This window comes from Ambystoma mexicanum, chromosome 14 (genome assembly GCF_040938575.1).
Source record: "Ambystoma mexicanum isolate Mex_15411 chromosome 14, UKY_AmexF1_1, whole genome shotgun sequence".
NCBI classification, from domain to species: domain Eukaryota; kingdom Metazoa; phylum Chordata; class Amphibia; order Caudata; family Ambystomatidae; genus Ambystoma; species Ambystoma mexicanum.
In genome coordinates this window covers 225,520,780-225,541,734 of record NC_090940.1, presented here as the reverse complement: position 1 = coordinate 225,541,734, position 20,955 = coordinate 225,520,780, and the positions used below count along the sequence as shown (strand labels likewise).

The window sequence follows — 20,955 nt, the reverse complement described above, 5'->3', positions numbered from 1 at the left end:
ACTGCTCCTCCGCTCTGTAAATCAATGTTAAAACGTTTTGAATGTAGTTTTGTGCAAGAAATGCATTGTTTTCCTTGTAATTTTCATTAAATATATTTTAAAAAACTAAATCTGATATAGCACTTCATGCCAGATTCCCCCACATCCAAGCACGGTGGCAGGTGTTACTACCCCATTTAATAGTACCCATCGATCGTCCCCAGAAGGATGAAGTGCTGGCTCAGCCCTGCTGAAGGAATCGAACTTGTGAAGTGCAGGCTGCCACCATGTCAGAGACCTGTACTTTACTTGTGAGCAATGCAGCCAGACAATATAACATGGTTACACAGGGCTGGAATGACCGCTTAAGACCTTGTCTCTTAGTGGGACAACAGACTGGCTTCGATGTAGCTACATTTGTATGACAGGAATTGCCCCATACCACTTAAATGTTTGCAGTCAGATTTAAGAGTTTAGTCCATAGGTTTAAATTCTATTTTGTCAATATGCACAGTTATCATCAAAGTGTCATCTGCATTATAGTGACCGACTTGTGTAATCTCACAAAAAACACTAGTGGTCCACATACGTTGCTTCAGTTGTATAACATAGATATGGAATATTTCTGGCCACTGTCCTTGCACAAAGGCTAATGTCCACAGAAACATGAGCGTTACTTTGAAAGTAAGCTGTGTTTTGAAGCAGCTGCAGAGTATACACATTTTATTGCACATTTTATTGCATTAGGAAGACCTGGTTCTCGGCAGGACCAAGAGTCGAAGGTGTGTAGTCCTTGTGCGTGTGATAGAGGGCCTAACCAAGAGTGGTTGAAAGGGGTAACTAGGAACTGTCTACTAGTTGAGCTCTGCGGAGTGAAAACAAGTTCTTTTTTTCAGAGTGCTTCAGAGTACCATCTGCAGCACCAGCCCAACACTTTCTATCTCTTGGGAGCCACAGGTCAGTCTGTCAGTAACTTCTGTTTTGCACAATCCCTTTCAACTAGAAATGAAATTGGCAAGTACTCCATCTACTGTCAGCGATCAGTGGAGCGCACGCTGCAGACTGGGGATCGGGAAGCCAAGCCCTCCAGGTTGGAGATCGTGTCGATCCTGCTGAGACACCCCTATCACCATTCTATGCCTTTCAGCATCCCCGTGCACTTCATGAATGGGACCTACCAGGTGAGCGTATGAGGGGTGGGGGGAGGGGGGGAGCGGCTGAAATCGATGCACTGGACATAGGCCAATCATGTTAACTGTGTTCTTCTTGCAAAGTATCTTTCTTTGTTGCAATTTAAATGTTTTTGTTCTAGTTTGCTTTCTGTGATTCTCATTGGCTGAACAATTCAGTTGTCTCTTATTACATCCGTGAAAAAAACAAGGTACCCAAAGAAATATTGGTGAACATATATTGCAAAAAAAAACAGCACCACCCCCAGCCCGCTTACACATACTAGGGAATGTTCTTCGTCGTCTTCCCACCAAATCCTGTTTTTAGGTTAGAACCGACATTTCCCCCTTGCCTCTTCCACACCACCAGAAAACACCCCCTGCAGAAATACCAGGGACAATGTAATTTGGCAACTATAAAATAGCAATATTTTTGGGACTTTCTTTTTTAAAGTTTATACCTTTATCTATTTAAGTCCATTATATATATTTGTTGAGGCAATTTTAGACCAGTGTAAGGATTAGGGATACTTGTGCAAATTCAAGACGACTTTGCGCCATACTAAATGTACTTCAAAATAGTATGCCAAGGAATCTGAAGCTCCAATGTGCAAGAACATGTAATACTCATGGTGTTTGTGCTCAAACTGTCTCCCCATGAGACGGTGACATATCTGTACAGGAAGTGGGCAACTGATCAGCTTTCATGGCCCAACCCCAATTCACTTGAGAGGAAGCGAGTAAAGTGTAATGTTACATCTGCAGGAGAAAAGCTGCGTGTAGTGTTGGACGTCTCCTGCGAGTAGCATAGGCAAGAGGAGGGGAAAACTATAATCAGCTGTGTTGTTGGCTGCGGTTCCAGGACAGACCTGGCAGTTAAGGCTGAGTCCAACAGTGGTCTCTGATGTCGGACACTGCCCCGGTGGAGTCTGAAGAAGACATCAAAGGCCCCTCAGCCATGGTAGAACGCTGCTTTCAAGCGAGAGCGGAAAAGGAATGCAAGACGAGTACAGCTACTGCCAGAGAACTGTTTCTGGGTGATGTACTCTGACCTAAAGGGCGAGAACACTAAGCCGAGCAAGCAATATTACAACCCGCAAATTTGACAGAAGATGGAAAAATAATAGGCCCGTTCAGGGCCACTGAAAGGGAATTCCACCACAAAGACAGTCATGTAGACCAATGTTCCAAGGGATAAAGCTATATTTTCTTTGAGATGTGCTTACCTAATGTTTCTAAATTGTCGCCCCTCGCTTAGGTCGTGGGCTTCGATGGCTCCACCACAGTGGATGAGTTCCTCCAGGTGCTGAACCAAGAGACTGGAATGAGGAAGCCTTCCCATTCAGGATTTTCGCTCTTTACGGATGACCCTTCTGGCAAAGACCTTGAGCACTGCCTACAAGGGAATGTGAAGGTAATCCAAACGTTGATCAATATGTCTCTCCAATATGTCAAACTACATCACTATCTCAACCTGAATATCCACTACTTTGTGTGCATCTCATGATCTGTAGTTCTTTAGACCCATCCCTTTATGCATACAGCATCTCCTCATTTTCTTTCCCCCCCTCTATAGCAGTTGTATCACTTTTGGGTTCTAAATACATAGTCACTAATGGCCTTTTATATCCCCTAGGTTTGTGATGTCATTTCAAAATGGGAACAAGCTCTAAAAGAGTTGCCCCCTGGGAAATATGAAGGCACCAAAATAGTACGGCTGACCTACAAAAGCAGGTATGCACATATTACACTCTTTGGCAATAGCCTAACAATGCTTCCAAGTGCAGTTAATTCATGTTCTAAAAGTCCACAGTGATGCTGGCCTTACCAAACTCCTGTTACTTTCTATAAATACTATTTTAGGGATTTCTATGCTGATTTAGCACCACAAATCAGGGATAAACACAGCATATCCTGTGAAAAGGTGAATTTTTAAAGACAGAAATACCTTTGATTATCTTTTTGTGTGTCAGAATGAAAGCTCAAAGTTAAATTGGGAATGTGCAGTTTAAGTAAAGGAAAACAATTTTTGCAAAGCCAGATTTCCTAACTCTGGGGACACCTAGTGGGATTGCCAAGGAGGCGGAGTGCCTCCCCGAGCTAGTCGATGATGGGCCCAGATGTGAGGTTGGTTTGGGGAGGATCCTTTGGTCACCCATATTTAATCCCTGGCCCTTAGTCAAAACACCATAACATGAGGCCATTTGAGGTTACTGTCCCTTTAAGGAAGAACTCTGACACCTGGTGATCTGAAACAGTATAACATCAGCATTATGGTGCTCTCCCCATTTTAAAAGAAAATGTTCTATTCCTGTAGCACAGGAATTTTTAAACACTATCCCTTTGAAATAATCTAACTCTGTAAGAGAAGAACAAAATCACGTAGCAAAGGAATTAAACCCTTTGGCCTGGTACCGAACGGCCATTCAGACAACATAGGCACAATACATTTTCTTATGGCACTCACTCTGCGAGTCTGCTCATTTCCTATAACAGCCGAACATGGCATCCACTCCAGATACAGACCCTGTGTTATTTTACCTACAGCACAAGTCCAGTAGCACACATGAATACAGCAACAACTTCAAAAATGCTTCCACTATCAGTTGACTCTTCAGATGAATGCAAGCAAATGCTCTAGTACTTGGTAAACCGAGGGAACACCCTGGGCAGACTTCAGTGTCCGTAACCCTGCCATTCGTGAAACCAAAATCCACAATGTGGATCAGCCTTTTAAAGAATTGATCCACCCCAAACTTCCAAAGTAGACCGGGGAGAAATCAATTAGGAATAACCAGTTACAGTTCCTCAGTCATTCACGTCCACATGTGCAGATACTCTTTGGAAGCCCAGGGAAGGGTTCAAAGGGCTATATGAACCCATAATCTCAGCCAGACACTGTGTGAAGCTGGCAGCAGGAGTTTGGAGTGAGTCATATGGTGAGGAAAGAGTTTGGAGGAAGAGTGGGAAAATGAGGTGGTTTGAGTGTAGCGGGGGATATGAATCATTTGTAGGATGTTGGAATGAGACATAAGGTGGAGAATGGTAGGAGTACTCTGGAGAAGGTTGGTTTGAGACAGGAGAAGGTTGGTCAGAGTCTTATTGAGGACATTTGGGTGAGACAGCAGAAGGCGGCTGACATCAGGAGGAGGAGGAGGAGGAGGAGGTTGGGTGGAGACATCCAAAAGATTGAATGGAGACATCAGGAAGAATTTAAATGAGATCCCACGAGAAGGCTGGAGGTAAACATCCAGAGGAAGTGCGTGTGTAAAGTAAGGCCACAGCAAACCATCACAGAAAGGAATGAGGGGTATGCTAGTCTCAGCACAGGGGGTAAAGGCTGGGTACCTGATTTGAAGAGGTCAAGCCCACAGTGGGAGGAGGAAGAAGGAAGAAGCATGTGGCATTGCATCAAGGAGGAGCAGGACCAGAACAGGAGTAGAGTGGTTAATGTGTCGAGATCCCTATCTAGGCAGGTGACAAAGGTCCTCTTGAAGTCTGCCTCTGGGAAACAGTTTAGTTGCGCAGTGTACGCTATACAAGTGTTCCTGTTCACCCTGAGAAGAAGTGTGCAGGAAACCATTTAAGATTATACAGGCAGCGACCCTGATATGAAACAACACACAGGGTGCAGGAGCCTCTTTATACCAGAATTTGTGCTACACTGTGGGTTGACCGGTATGATCCCGACCAATCCAGTTCTGGCCTGTTCTTTGATCTGTGTCACCTACCTGACACTGTATACATTGCTTGTAACCCTGCATTATGAGTACTATGTTCAGTTCTCAAGGTCACACTCTCAAGAGAATATCATTTCTCATATGGAGTGTGATCAATAACATGTACATTCATGGTTTGGGTTTGAACACAGATCAAGCAGCAAAAGCTCTTTTTAGAATGAGAGGTCACACTAGAACACTGGAGAGTGGCATTCTCAGAATATTATTAAAAAATATACCTTTTCACAAGAATAGTGGTAAATTAATGAAAACGCCTTGATGCAACTGTAGTGAACACTGATGCTAAATTAATTTAAACAGGAAATTGGAAGAAACAGTCTACTTGGAAGTTGCCTGAGGCCCATCCAGATTGTAGGAGTCTTTCAATCCATAATCTCTTCCACCTACAACAGACACACACCTTCCCTGGATAATCTTCCATCTGTGACAAATCGAGGGAACTCTTCACTTCTCCCCAAGGGGGAGCCCCCCTTGTGAGGCTAGGGATGTGAGCCTGCTCCACAACACCATTCGTAGGGGGCAAGGCAAGTGGGCCTTTACTGGGAAAGACTCCCCCTTTGGGGACAAGGAGACAAGTACTCGCATGAGGAACTCCCTGAGGCCCTCCACGTGATGGTTTATATAATACACCAGAGTGTTATCAGTTTCATGAAGATAAAGTGAACCGATATCATCAGCAACAAGAAACTGAGGATATCCCTTTAAATCCCTTTAAATCAGTCCAATGGACTGTGCGAAGGAGGCAGATGAGGGATGATATGTCAGAGAACCAGTGAGAGTGGGCAGAAAACCGAGAGAACCCCCCTGTACGTAAGAGAATAGAAGAAGGCAGGGATGTCCTAGAACGCGAAGCCAGCAAAAGCCAGAGCTGCTCCACCGCAGAGTGAGAAATGCTGGAAGACAGATGTGTCAGAGTGAAGGAAATCCAAGTCCGGTGGAAGAGAGAGTTCAGTGGTGGCATGACCACGAAGCAGTCATGGTGGGCAGTCCACCCATACAAAACCAACACCACCAGTGGGAGGAAATCGCTCCCAATCTGAGTCCTAGCACTAGTGACATTTAGAAGATGAGAGCAAGGCACAGAAGAAAGAGACGCTGCAGAAAGTAAGCCATGCACTTACAAAGCAGGCGAAAGGGAATCTGATTTCCACCAGGTACCGGCACGTTTCCCCTGAACACAGAAGTTAATACGGGAATACTGGAAGGGCAAGAGGGGCTCGATGTAAAGCAAACTAAACTTGTCCCAGTGTTGGTGTAAAGGTAATTTAAAATTAAGTAGGAAACCAGAACTGTGTTAACAAAATAGAAAGACGCACAAATACTACAAAGTGGGAGGGAAGAAAAGTTGGAAACTTCTCACTTTGACAAAAGTAAACTACCAGTCCCCTAAGGGAGCTACAGAAATTATAACAAGACAGTTTGCATTTGGTCTACTGAGTGGAACAGACACATCAAAAAGGAATCTCTGTGAAGAACACATAACCAGGTGAAGGGAGTCATTCTCCTGGTCTTAGTTATATTAGTGGTAGGGTCATATAGATTTGGACAGTGGATGGACTTGTTTTGGACATTTACACTGCCTGTAGAGCACCTTAGTAAAAATAGGTAGGGAACACCCCATAGTCATAGCGAAAGATAGGCCTTATTTTACTTTAAAAAAAAAACCTCACTATAAAAATGTCTTTACCGTGTCCTTCTGATCCACCAAACATCCTACTAAAATGTTCCACAAATCCTTGTTTGCTGTCAGTAATCGGACCTTGTCATGAGGGGAGAGTAACCAACCTGCAACACACCATACCTCTGGAAGACAGTACTGGCCGTTTTTTCTGTTTCTCTCCTAGAGAACCACCAGTGAGGCAGCAACAGAACAGAGACCACCTGCAGCACTATGACTCATCTGTACTCCACACTCTCTATGTGCTGCAAGCGGAGCCTCAGATATCATAAGGAGAGTGAGAAACTACAACGGAAGAAACTGCGATCTTGCCCATCTTTCTCCCTGGTGTACGCAGCAGCAAAACCACTGCAGCCACCCTAGAACACCAGGGACTTTTACTGGAGCAACAACTGTGTAACAAGGCTTTACATACCTTGGGGTCAGCCATGCCAAGGACCCCCGAACACAAACATGAACACTTTCTAACACGGATCACCGTTGCTACCTCACGTTGGTTCACCATGAGAAAGTGGGCAGTGCCTGTTATGTTATTGTTTTGTGTAAAGCGAAACGTTCACCCAAAGACATCTTGGCGCTAGAAATCGGACAGGAAGACTAAAAGCAGAAAAGACAACCTAAAAAAGGTGGGTTTTTAGTGACCGACAAAACAATAGGTGGTTCTCAGTAGCTCGAAGAACATAAGGAATGGCATGCCAAATCTTGGCTGTGGCTACCCAGAAAGCGCGTCCTCGCACCCAGAAATATTGAAAACGGGGGACCTCCATCAAATTGAGCGTTCTGGGAGCGCAAGGATCGCTGAGGGGCATAGAAGAAACATTTAGCTTGCAGATATTCTGCACCTTTGCTGATGAACGCACAATGTACAATACAGAGGGATTAAAAAAGGATACGTTTGGAAACCGGAAGCCAATGTAAGGACTGACGAACAGGAGAATTGTGAGCCGTAATGGGAGTGCCAGTAGCCAACCGGGCATCTGAGTTCAGCAAGATTCGAAGTCGGTTAATCAAATAACCTGGTTGAGCCAAATATAAGGAGTTGCAGTAGTCAATAATGCGAAAAATCAAAGAAGCAACAACAGGGTCCACATATGGGGTGGTAGAAAGGGAAGAACTTTCCACAATGTCTTGAACTGGAAATGACCCGACTGGCAGACCAATCTAATATGGGCTTCAGATGAGAGTGAGGCAAACAATTTTACACCCAGATTATTAACAGTGGGGACTGGGGAGGGGAAAGGGCCAATCATAGGAGGGCCAGAAAGCTGGAGTCCACAGTGAAACCATGGAAGGAGAGCCAATAACCAATACCTCAGTTTTGTCCCCATTCAGCTTAAGGCAGTTATCGCCCATCCAACACCCCACAGCCTCCAAAAAACTCCTCAGCTGAGGCATCGTTCAGAAGATTTAAACGAATGATGATCTACATATCATTGGCGTAGGAGTAACAGCAGAGGCCATAGGAGTGGATGAGTTCAACCAGCGGCTGAATGTAGACATTATAGAGGATTGGAAAGAAGGAAGAGCACTGAGGGACTCTGCATGTAAAAGGGGCTGGAACAGACCGCAAATATGTCTATGAAAGGGGCTGGGCTCGATCAGACAAAAATGATAGGACCGTACCAGAAAGGCCTGACCCAGCTAAATGGTGGAGCAGGGTAGAGTGGTCAATGATATCGAATGCTGCTGACAGGTCATGGAAAATCAGGGTACCCACACCACCCTGATCAGAAAGACAGGCCAGATCGCCGACCACGGACACAAACACGCTTTCAGTACAACGCCCTGGGCGGAAGCCTGACTGGAATGAGTCAACAGATTGGGTTCCCTCCAGGAACTCACCAATCAAGGGAGTGATCAAATACTCCAAAAACTGCATAATAAATGGCGAGAGTTGTGGGATGGAAATTGGCAGGAATGGTTGGATTCAGGAAAGATTTTTTAGAAGGAGAAGAATCACTAGAGCATGCTTTATTACTGAAGGGATGAAGCCTGGAGCACATGCGTGGTTTACTGCCTGGGTCAGTCTAAGAGCAATCACAGGCATGATACCCTTTAAAATAGCCAAAGGAATAGTATCAGTGGGTGAAGCAGAACTCATTTTATTGGTGGTAACAATTATGTCTATAGGTGTAAAAACAGGGAAATGTGACCAAGAACGACCCAGGCTCAGATTAGTATTAACAGCATTCATTGCAAATGTACCAGTATTCAGACCTGGGTGAGAAATCGTGTCGAGAATATCAATGATGTTCTGGGTAAAATTAGTAGCTAGTGAATCAGAAAGTGCCTGAGAAGAAGGGGCTAATGTCCGAGTAGTCTAGCTGGAAGAAAGTGAATGTCCGAGTAGTCTAGCTGGAAGAAAGTGAACGAACAAGCCTAAAACGTTCCTTAGGCTAATTGAGAGCATTCTCCACACGATTTGTGTAGAATGCGTTTGGCTTCGAAAATGGTTCTATGATGAGTTGATGTAGTTGGGCGTAGCATAACCTTGTAAAACAAGCAGTAAGAGGAATGGCACCTACAATCAGCTTGTCAGCGGTTGAATCGCAGCTGCCAGGTTTGAATATTTTTCAATGGAGCTAAAAAGTCAGCCGTGGAAGTAAGTATTTGAGTTAAAATAGTAGGATCAGTAGCTTTGGAAGAGGCACACAAATCATTGATATAAGACAAGCTGTCAGTTACATTGACCAAGCACCAATTCCATTTTCAAAACATTGTGGGTACAAGCAGCAGGCAAGTAAGACTTAAAATCAATGAGCAAAGGAATAATAAAATAGCCGGTCCTCGTCACCCGAAATACAGGGACAATAGAGGCCATTGCTTCAGGTGAGAAAATAAAATCTGTAGTATTACCTAACTGAGAAAGCATGGTCTGTCTGCGGGGAACGGTACACATCCAATATATGGACAGTAGCAGATGGCGAACGTATGCTTCCATCTTGATGTTATGCAACAGCACTAAAGTCTTATCCATAAATACAGACTTAAATAACAAGGCAACTCCACCCCCAGGATGATCAGGTGAACTATCAAGGAGGAGAATGTCGTAACCATCTGGGAGGGACTGTTCCACAGTGGGGACCAATGTGGAGAGTGACACGTTTCCGTCAGACACACAGGATCTGGGGAATAATCCTGTAGAAACAGGATTGAACATGGGAAGTAAGAGAATGAGCGTTCTGCCCCAGTATTTGTAACTTCCCGTGTTTGGAACACCTCCCAATCGGGAAGACCGGACCAGATCGGCCAGGGCCAGTGATCAAATGGGAGAAGGAGGTGAGAAGATGAGCGGGGTACCAGGAAACAGGAAGTTGTGGGTTGTTTGGGTGAGGTCAGAGGAGGAAGAGGGGGTGGCAGAGCAAGAATCCATGAAGGAAGAGGTGAGGTATTGGTTGGCGTTGGTTGGTGAGAGCAAGTAGTACTGTGTGGTGAGTGCGTGAAAGGTGGGTGAGTGAGACTGTTCGAGGGAGTGTAGGGAGTGAGTGGTTGCGAGATTGAAAGAGGGGTGACAGTAGTAGTGTGGAGGCAGGGAATAGTGTGGAGGAGAGAGGAGTAGTGTGCAAGAGGAGTAGTAACATCGAAGGGTGGAGGTGAGTAGAAGGAGTGAGAGACATTGAATGGACCGAGGAGGAGGATGTACGGTGAAGGAGAGAAGGTGGGATGAGTTTGATGCAGGAGAACAGAGCTGAGAATAATACCCAGAGACAGGGAGAGGAACATCAGGGTGTGAGAGGAAGAAGACAGTCTGGTAGAGGGATTGGAATGCACATTCCCCAAACCTCTGTAGTTACTACCAAAATTTAGGGTAGGGCAAGTTAGAAGTCGGGGGGGTAGGAGAGGGGTGCTAGATGGAGAAGTCAATTGCCTTTAGGTTCTCCCTACTAGCCATAAAGAAATTAGACAGTGAGGGGTAGGGGGGCAATATTCTATATATACTAACCTGGGGAATAGGCACGCTTGGGTTAGGGTGGAAAATGCAGCCTCTAACTGCGAGAGTAAGGGACGGCCCTAGCGTCCTACCAAAGAAATGAATGAAAATCCTTGATTCATCTCTGAAAGTTGGAGTGTCATTTGAGACAATTGCGACACCGATTTACTGGACCGGGGGGCGTGGGGGCTGACTTCTCAGAGGCTGCCATCTTTGTCCCGGACTGCCTCACTTAAACGGCACAGTGGGAAGTGTTATTCGAAGCCCGCCCTGTTTAGCCCCCAGGATGGCTGACACTCCGCCAGGCTGCCTTTCTTCCCCAGGGACACACAGCTCACCTGGCCTGGGGTGCTGTCTTTTCCCTGGGACACATCGCTCATGCGGCCCAGGACATGATGATCTTATGCCTGTTCGGCTCTAGGCGCTATGCACTCATGGCCCATCGTTTTTTTTTTTTCATCAGACACACAGCCAATGCTCCAGCTCTGAGCTATCCCTGAAATATGGGGCCTGGCTCAACAATGTCACACAGGCCCAGTGGGGGCGCTCAAAGCCACAACCCCTTGGAGAGCCACTGTTCAGTCTTCCTGCTCCCTTGCTGCCTTCTTCCACCGTTTTGCTAATGTTTTTTCTGTCTCTGGCTCTCCCTTCCAGGAGCCCGTCCACTGTGTCTGGACTGCGCAGACCTGTCCATTCTCCCCTTTATGCCAACATTCGTCAGCCTGTGCAAGAATATGGATTTCATGCCCCGATTGGAGGGCTGACATGGTCAGTAGCGGCTCGCCAGCCCGAGCCATGACCTCGGCTCGGGCTGTGGGAAGTTACCGGCCATGTGGCTTGAAACCCAACTCTGTTGGATCAAATGCCTTACAAATGCTCAATAAAATAAAATGAAAGCCATTCGCACCCTGGGGTGGGAATGGCTTTCTTTTTTTTCCTCCGGGATGGCGCCGCATGCAACGCCAATCTATGAAGAAAAAAAGAAACGAAGATCGCCGCCGCTATAGGGAAAAGAGACTGTTAGTTTTCCATTTCTATTGTGGCGGGAGGTGTGGCGGTTTGGTTAGGGGTTGGTGGTATGGGGGTGGAGAGGTAACAGGGAGAAAAAAAAACAATGGTACCACCCAGGGAAGGGCCTATGTTATATATGTTTGTACAGCTACAGTGACATCGGGGGTGAGAAATCGCAGGTGACCCGGGTCTCCCATTCATGCAGTAACTAGGACCGATCCTGCTTAGCTTCAAAGCGAGGAAAAGTCCAGCTACCTCGGGCCATGGTGCCTAATAAGTGAGGCAAAGTTACCACTTGGAGCAACATGGCCTAAGGAGGCCGGGCCCTTCCTCACTTTGAAGCTAAGCAGAGTTTGTCCTGGTTGCTGCATGGATGGGAGACAGTCCACAGTCTGGTGCCGTGTGTTTTCTTCATTTTAAATATCTCATAACACACTAAGAAAACACATGGTATCCACTTTTTTTTTAAACCGTGCTACTGTCAGTCCTTGAAAGTATTGCACCCAGAGACAATTCTTTTGCTGAATTGCATTCTGGTACTTGTAGTCTGCCAGTCAAGGGAGGGGGGATAATGGCACAATTGTACACTTTTTGCCTAACATAGTTCCATAAGGATTTATGTATTTGAGTGACACCATGGAATGAATCCTTTTCAAGTTAACTTCATAAAGCAGAGTATTGTCGAAAGCCGGACATGAGGGTGAGGAGGGGAAATGATGAGAGGGCAAGTAAGTCATGAGTATTTGCCCACGATGTGGCAAGAGTTTGTAATTCTGGACACTGGTGCAGTTATTCTCCCCTGAGTGTGGCTGCTTTTCAGGGCACAAGTAAAGGACACATGTGGATCAATAGCGTAACTTTATTTCAAAGGGTGGACGCAATGCATGCTTTTTTGTTAGGTTGGCAGGCTTGCTCAAGTATTTGGCTACCAGGATTGTACTTAGTTTGTCATGTTCCCAGTGCAGACACTTAACAAGACCCCAAGCACTTGTTTCGTATTGGGATTTTGTTTTCCATGGAATATTTCACAACAGATTGCTGGTTTTAAAAGGTGAGCAACTGTTATACTTTGCCAGCATATTTATTAGAATATTTCCTCTCTCAGGTTATTTTCATGGTGTTCATTACTTTTATTTTTAAAGTCCAATGCTATTTTGTCTTGCACACCTTCTTCTAGGGGAAAGGTCAAATTAACTACATATGCATATTTGACTTTAAGATATATGTTCACCTACTGTGCGTATATTCATGGGGTCCAGCTTTTGATTTTCGCTATGGGTGCAAAAAGTACCTGGGCATATGTTAGTCTTGCAGTCAGTCATTTTTCCCCTGTTTCTGTGCTGCTTAAATGTGGTAAATTGGGGTTGTGCAATGTATCACAACAGTCGCCAAGAGACCGGCCATAAAACTTGGAGCATGCTGCTTAATCAAAGTGTGTGGTCCGTGACAAATCATTTACTCTCACTGCGCATTGCCTAAAACATTGTGAGTTCTCAAAGCCTGCAATCTTTTATACATAACAATACCACTGACAAAACAGGACAAAATCAGTTTGTGATTGATGAAACTCTTTGAGCGATGGGTTGCAAGTTTTTCCAAGTATAGTGTTCATACCCAATGACCATGGCCAAAAGCCATGAATAGTGGTTTGGTAGTGTTTAGCCGTGCCCACCAGCCACGGCCAAAGGCCATGGCGAGTGATCTTGTAGCCTTTTAACATGTATGTGGGCACAGCCAATGGCCACTGACCATGGACGAAGACCGTGCAAGTGGTCTGGAAGCGTTCTAAAAATCTATAGCATAACAAAACCCTTGAAATTCAAGGAAGACACTTTAGTTGCAGGGATGTTAAGGTGAGAACTTAATGCAACAAAACCCCTGAAATTCAGCTAAAGCCACCTTAACTTCACGCCCCCTGTTGCGCAGCCTTTGATCACAATGATGACATCACAGATCACATCACTAATTACATGTTGTATGAGAGCACTGATGACATTACAAATCACATCACTGATGCCATCACTGGTGACAACACAGATTTCATTGTATATAACTGATTACATCAGTAATGAAATTAGACATAACATCATTTATAAGTTGGCTCATGAAAACTTTGATTGCCTTAATAATTTAGGCCGTGGACTTGGCCAACACAAAAGCTGTGGTCACTGGCCATAACCAAAGGACAAAGCTAGTGGTTGGTTAGTGTTCAAAAATACCAATGTGCATGGTTACAAGCCATGCCTAGTAGCCCATCACTGTTTTAAAATATACAGTGGGCATTGCTAGCGCCCATTAATATGTTAGAATATACAGTCAGCACAGCCAAAGGCTGTGGCCACTGGCTAGTATTGTGTTGAAGATCATGGCTAGTGGCTGGTTAGTGTATATAATCTACAGTGGGCACGACCGAAGGACATGGCTAGTGGCTGGTTTAGTGTTTTATAATACACAGTGGGCACAGCCGAAGGCCAGCACTTATTGCATTTTATTTTAAAATATACCGTGGACATGGCCAAAAGATGTACAAACTGCTCAGGGTCAAAGGCCATGGCTAGTGGCCCATTTATATGTTTGAATATAGAGTGGGCACAGCCAAAGATTGTGGCCACTGGCCAGTATTGTGTTAAAGTCCATGGCTAGTGCCTGACCAGTGTATATAATATACAGTGGACACAGTGGAAATCTGTATCCACTGGTAAATGCCAAAATCTATGGTTGTCAGCCTGTTAGTGTTTTAAAATATTCAGTGCACATGGGTGAAGGTTGTGAGACCACTTTCCATAACTGAAGGCCATGACTGTTACCCATTAATGTGTTAAAATATAGTTGGCCGTGCACAATGGCCATGGTTGAAGGGATCTATGTGTGAATTTAACTAAAACATTTTGAAGGAAAATAAATACCTAATTATTTATGGGTGAGTCACACCCCCCACCCCCAAGTACCCTGTTTCTCTGATTATAACCCTACCCTCTCCCCACCCATTTTAATAAAACATTTGCTGCCTCATCACGGGTTTGCCGGTAACCCTTAAGTGCAGCGGTAACGCTATTACCGTCGCATTTAAGGGTCCACCAAATCATGGGTTTGGCAGTATTTACCCCCAGCTCTGAGCTGGGGCAAATCCGCCAGGATTTTACCAATTTCCGGTGCTATTACCGCTGCGCTAATAGCGCAGAAAATTCCCCATTGGGCCCAATGGGGAATTCCCGAATAGGCCCAATGGGGACTTACCATTCCGACAAACCCGTGATCCGGTGCTAATAGCACCGGGACGTTTGGCGGTAACGCTAATAGCCCCGGCGGTAATCCCGCTGGGGATACCAGCCAACTCGTGATGAGGCCCATGGTGTTTCTTCGTTATTTTCTATTCGTTAAATAAAATACATTTGTTAACATTTATTCGTTATTACTGGATACCGGCTGAAGGCCATGCTTATTGCAAGTTACTGTAATGTAATAAGTGATGTCATCAGTGATGTGATCTGTGATCATAGACTGCGCAACAAGGGGTGTGAGATTAAGGTGGATTGGTCCCTGAAACTAAAGTTTTCTCACACTTGCAAGCTGCATTTACAGTTCTAATGTATTCACAGCTCCTTACCTCGAGATAGAAGCTCTTTTCATGTGGGCCTCATGACAGCTTGACCTTTGGAGTGCAATACTTTTAAGGACCGACAGTCGCACGGTTTAAAAAATAATGCAGATGCTGTGTTATGAGATATTAAGAAAACACACAGCATCCATGACTGTGGGCCGTCTCCCATCCGTGCAGTAACCAGGACCGACCCTGCTTAGCTTCAAAGCAAGGAAGGGCCCGGACCGCTCAGGCCATGTTGGTCTAAGTGGTCTGGTAACTTGTACTAATTTATTAGGCAACATGGCCTAAGGGGGCAGGCCCCTTCCTAGCTTTGAAGCTAAGCAGGGTTGGTCCTGGTTTCTGCATGGATGGGAGTCCCTGAAGCCCATCGTATCACTAGCGGACAGTTGTTTTTCACCCTTGCCATCACTTTAGCTGTAAAAATATATATAGTTGTCTCTTTTTTTTTCTGTAACCTCTGCTATGAACTATTGGTTATTATTTTGTAGTCCTTATACCCACGGTTATCATGAAAAACAGAGGGGACAAAAAATGCTTTCTTGACCTCAGTCCCTCACCAAGTGCCCTCCTCATCTGTGCCAGCGCCGCCCACTCTGCGGCCCTCTTCGACTCTTCCGACCCCTCAATAGTGTTTCTGTGATGGTTAGCTTTGAGGTGTCCGCTATTTGCGGTTACAGAAAAGCTTTGTGATGCAAACTCAGTCCCTAGACCCCCTCCAACTCCCAAATTTCACTTGGTGTCCTCTTGCCTCCCCCACCTCTAGCCTGATACCATTTGCATGTTTTTTTTTTACCTGAAAATGGCATTTTCTGTTTCATTTTCCGATACTCTCGGCTTAGCAGCGTCTATCTCTTGCATCAAGAAATAAAAAATGTGGCAGCCGTTTCATTTATAAACACATGGTTTCTTGGCAATTTACCAGAGATGAAGATATCTATTTTGGAGAAGAGGTCACCCCCTCCTCCATCCAATATTTAAAAAAACTACTGCACGAAATAACCGCAAACCACAAAAAGGCCTTGAGTCAACGCTTCATGCCCAAGTTGTTTCAGACCTGGTCTAAATCCATCCTTTAGTTTGGGCTGTGCGGTCTGGCACAAATTGACCATTTTTGTCTGCGGGAAAATAGCCGCAACTTTGTTTTATTTTTTGTTTGTTTTGTTTTCTTAATAACTTTGCAGTCTGGGGGGGGGGGCTCGCGTGTCCCTAATTATCTTCAGAATTTCAGCCAAAATACATTGCATTAGTCAATTATTAGCAATACATGTTTTCAGGTTTCCTATGGGAGTTCGGCTCAGATTAACTATAGGGCGGCGACTGCCGCCCTGTCATATATTGAAGGCTGCAATTACTCTACCGCCTGCTTTCATAATGATGGATAGGGTATTTATCGCAGCGGAATGACCCTCGGTGGCACAGTATACTCCACACCGGCGGGGAATAAGCATTACCAGAATGATGTTGGGTAAGAGCGCTCAACAGATGACTTATGATTCATATAGGTTGTAAACAGAATGTTTGAAGAAACCAATCCTATTCTACAGTAGGAACGTGATCCCATGTCCATTTGCCTTAACCTGTAATGTGACAGAATCATACAAAGTCACTCTGATCCAGGACCCTTTTGTAGCGGTTTCTGAAGATGTCGGCCCTCCTGTCCTTTAATTGCTTTGCTTCCAGAAGACAATAAAACAGTCCATGCCTGTTTCAGGAAGATGTTCAGGGTGCTGTCATTATTCATGATCCCAAATGGTGGTGTGGCTAGTTTACAGTCTGCTTCCAGCTTCAGTCATTCCAAAGCCTTACTGGCTTGCGTGGCAATGAGTCCTCCAGGCACAGATTCTTGCTGCATACCTTTTTTATTTTCTTATTTATTTTTTAATATCTTTATTGGATTTTCAACAAGTAGTGACCAACAAAGGATCATTGATTAGTCAATGCAATATGCATAATGCAAAAAATAACATAACATTCCCAACTCTCCCGCCCCCCCCCCCCTCCCTCCGAGACCTCAGGTACATCCCCTTTATTCTTCTGGACCTTGCGTCGGGCCGGGACTGTCCGTACTGACGGAGGTGCTGTCATGAGCCGCTGGGTGGAGCAATGGCACTGTTAACGCCACCCATCGGAGTAGTTCATCACTGGAGTCCAGCCTCTGTACCTGAATCGCTGTCTCCCAGGCCGCGGTCTCAGCGGCTATCCATCTTTTGAGGTCACCCCACCAAAGGGCCTCATTCTTGCTGCATACCTAGTTCAGCTTCTGAATTGAGCATGCATTGTTCGGGTTCTCTGGTAGTCTTTCATTTTCAGGTTTTCAGTAATCCCTCGGATTCTCATTGATCCCTCCTGGTTCAGATTCCAACCAAAATCTCCTGGCTCAGATTGACAATGAGTCATTAAACAAGTCTTTATTTAACATTTATTTTTTAACCTCAGTGGTGAAATTGTCAGTCCCACCAAAAATGGGACTATAGATTCCAGCTAGCATCTATCTTTCTTTTTCTCACACTTCTTCTGTTTCTCCGAAGCAAGTCTTATTTATTTTTCATCGTGGGCTTTCCATTCACACCAAACTCCGGACATGGCTCATGGCTCACATGAGGCCTTTCCTTTTTCTGCTTCTCTTGGTGTCTTTAGGCTTTTACCCTTCCAGTCTCTGGGTCCTCGTTATTAAGGCGTTTCTCTTCACTTGGCCTTGTACTCTGACTGTACCTCTGCCTCGTCCCACTGGTTTACTTGTTTGACTATCAGAACCCCTTCCAGCCCTTGACGCCCTTGACTTGGTCATTGAATGCCACCTCTCTCTGACCATGCTCCGTCACCAACTTTCCACTGCCTCCAATAACCACCTTTGTTCTCCACTGCTCTCCTGCAATATCTTCTGCCTCCTTTAACCACATCCTTTCTCTTCCGTTCAGATTTTTGGCCTCCTCCAACTCTATTCTTTCCTTAGTTTGTCCTTCTTTCCTCTCTCTGGTCTTTCCCCGCCTCCAACTCATCCTCTCACTGGTCTTTCTTCCTGCGTTCTCTTTTCTGGTTGTGCCAGCCTCAGACTTTGTCCTCTCCCTGGTCTTTCCTGCGCACTCGTTGCTTGCTCCACGCACCCGCTTGTTGTTGACCAATCTCCAAATGCCCCACTGTTGGCTTTTTCCTGCAGGCTCTAACTGAGATTGTAATAATGAGGGCCATATTGGTGACATCTGGCCAATACTGATGGATCTGACCCTGAATTGCTTGTTGGCCATTGGTCCCTCTCCCAAACCATGTGTACCTACTGATGCTCGTATTGCTTGTTGCCTGCCACTGCGGCCTTAGCAATCTTGGATTCTGGAATTCCTATCAATGGCGGCCACTAGATTACACCATGGTTTCCTTGGGCCTGTGTGTGGGTCGTTCACTATCCCCAAACTGCTGCCCACGTTTAACAGTGCCCCACCTGGTTCTCACACAGAGTGAACACTTTGTAAGATTTGGATCCCACTGTCTTGGGTAGTGTGATATGGCAGTCTGGCTCAACTCTAGAGGCAGGAAGTAAGCTGACACGAAGATAGTCAGTCCAACACTTATCTAAAAGAAGAACACCACACTAGTATACTGAAAGACACACCTTTATTAAGTCACACAGATATAACATACACTAGGATTTTTTTAACTGTATGTGGAAAAAGAGTAAAATCTCATAAGGCACATCCCCTGCCGATACTATGGGCCTCATTACACGGTAGGCGGTGAGCCATGGCGCTATTAGCGCCATGGCTCATGCCGGTAAAATACCGGCACCGCCTTGGTGGAAAGGGGATTTACCGCCCCATTCCAAGGTTGGAGGGGCGGTAAATCCCCCTTCCACCATTGCCCTTCCCCATTCCCATTTCTGCCCCATAGGGCTCTATGGGAATGGGAAAGGCGCTAATTACGGTACCGCAATTTTGCGGTGCCGTAATTAGCTCCGAGGTCCCTTTGCGGGTTGGATTTTAACGCCTGCAAAAAGCAGGTGTTAAATCCCCCAACCCGCAAAGGGACCTCGTAGTAAGGCGGTAAGGATTTACTGGTACCGGTATTTTACCAGTACCGGTAAATCCTTACCGCCATCCGTGTAATGAGGCTCTATATGTCTGCTACCTAGTAACAGGCACAGTACATATAGAGAGAAGGACTGGGAGGAGAGGGGAATCCGACATTAAGCCACATAGTATTAATAGCCATTACAGTGGCCCCAGATGCCAAACATAAGTCACTGTGACCCTAAACCTCTAGGACCTAGTATTTTGAAAATACAAATTTGCACCTCAGTCAATATAGGGTCTAGGGAAGAGGGTAATTGAAACTCGCAGCCAGAGTCCACCAAAGGAAAAACTACATTTAGGCTGATGGCACCAGAGATTTTAAATTATTTTATTTATTGGGCACTTATAAGGTGCACTGTACAACAGGAGTGTGTCTAGGCACTACAAGACAAAGGGGGGGGAGAAAAGGGGATGAAAACAGTAATGGTCCTAGTAGGCCTTATGACATTCGGATCGTGCAAGTGCAGGAAGAAGTGCTGCTGGGGAGTAGAGGAGTGGGGCCAGGCAAGTGTTCAGGGGAGGGCCCTGACCCAGGGCCAGACAAGTGCTCGGGGGGTTGGAGGGGGGCAGTGAAGAGCCACTGTCTAAGTGCAAGAGAGGGGGGTGTCAACCCTCCAGGCTGATCATAGAAGAGTCCAGAGGTGGGCAGTGCTGATTATGTGGTGCTGGTGGAGACTGGTTGCAGCGGCGGGTGTGGGTATTTAGCAAGGACAAGGTAAGGAGGTAGAGAAGAGCAGAATCTTTAGAAGCATCCGGAAACTTAAGTAGGTTCGGCTCAAGTCTGAGAAGGGCAGGGAGGCCATTCGAGAGGGAAGCACCTGCTGAAGAGAGAGATCTACGCCCCACTCTCTCATTGGAAAACGTCTGATCTGGAGAGAGTTTGAGCTAGAGGATCGAAGGGCTCTAGCAGGGAAGCATTTAAGGAGAAAGAGTTGGGGGTTGCGTCGTCCCAAGCCACAGAAGGCCTTGTGGGTGATGCTGAGGGTCTTGAATTTGATCCTTGCAAACTGCTGGAGCCAATGGAGAGATGTAAGGGCTGGAGAGATGCGGTCTTTGGGCTTGAGGCCAAGCATAGGTCATGCAGTCCTATTCTGGATAAGTTGAAGGGGTGAAGAGTGGAAAGAGATAGATTGAGGAAGAGGCTATTACAGTAGTCCAGCCTAGAGAGCACTAGAGCTCTAGCGACATTAAGTTTCTGGGGGAATGTAATGTAGGGGAGAATACCTGTGAGGAGGTGAAGTTGAAAGTGAGCCTTTTTGGCAAGGTCCGTAATATGAGGGGAGAAGGAGAACACAGAGTCGAAGATGACACCAAGTGTGTTTACCTCACTAGCTGGTGAGGGGAGGGGATCCAAGGACAGTGGCCAGAGAGAGGGAGGGAAGCAGGGTGCAGGGGACCCTGTTCCAATGAGAAGGATCTCAGTTTTACTGGCATTAAGACGGGGATCATTAGCCAAGCACCATGCCTAAATAGCAGTTTAGACAGTCAGGAATGGGAGAGGAGGTGGGGGGGGGGGGTTGAAGAAGATCTGAGTGTCATCAGCATAACACTGGAAATGAGGAGAGAAGGAGGAAATCGAGTGGGCCAAAGGGGCAAGGTAGATATTGAAAAGCCACAGCGATAGGATAGAGCCCCGAGGGGCGCCGCAGGTGGAGTGAGAGGTGGAAGAGAGGAAGGGGCCAGTTGCACCTCTGAAGGTCGATTAGAAAGGAAGGAGGTCAACCAATCCAGTGCAAGGTCCGTGATACCAAGGGTGTTGTGGAGCTGCTTTAAGAGGGT

The 20,955-nt window shown here is 45.8% G+C and overlaps 1 protein-coding gene across 2 annotated transcripts in view; it reads left to right on the top strand.

The window, feature by feature from the left end:
* PLEKHH1 (pleckstrin homology, MyTH4 and FERM domain containing H1) overlaps window positions 1-20,955 on the top strand; it is a 493,065-nt gene that overhangs the window by 406,013 nt on the left and 66,097 nt on the right. For both annotated transcript variants that reach the window (XR_011283967.1, XM_069638989.1), the window contains exons 21-23: window positions 983-1,160; window positions 2,407-2,562; window positions 2,785-2,882. Coding sequence is in view for 1 of the 2 variants with exons in the window: in XM_069638989.1 (XP_069495090.1) it covers window positions 983-1,160; window positions 2,407-2,562; window positions 2,785-2,882 (432 nt within the window). In the remaining variant the exon portion in view is untranslated. The remainder of the gene's footprint in view (window positions 1-982; window positions 1,161-2,406; window positions 2,563-2,784; window positions 2,883-20,955) is intronic.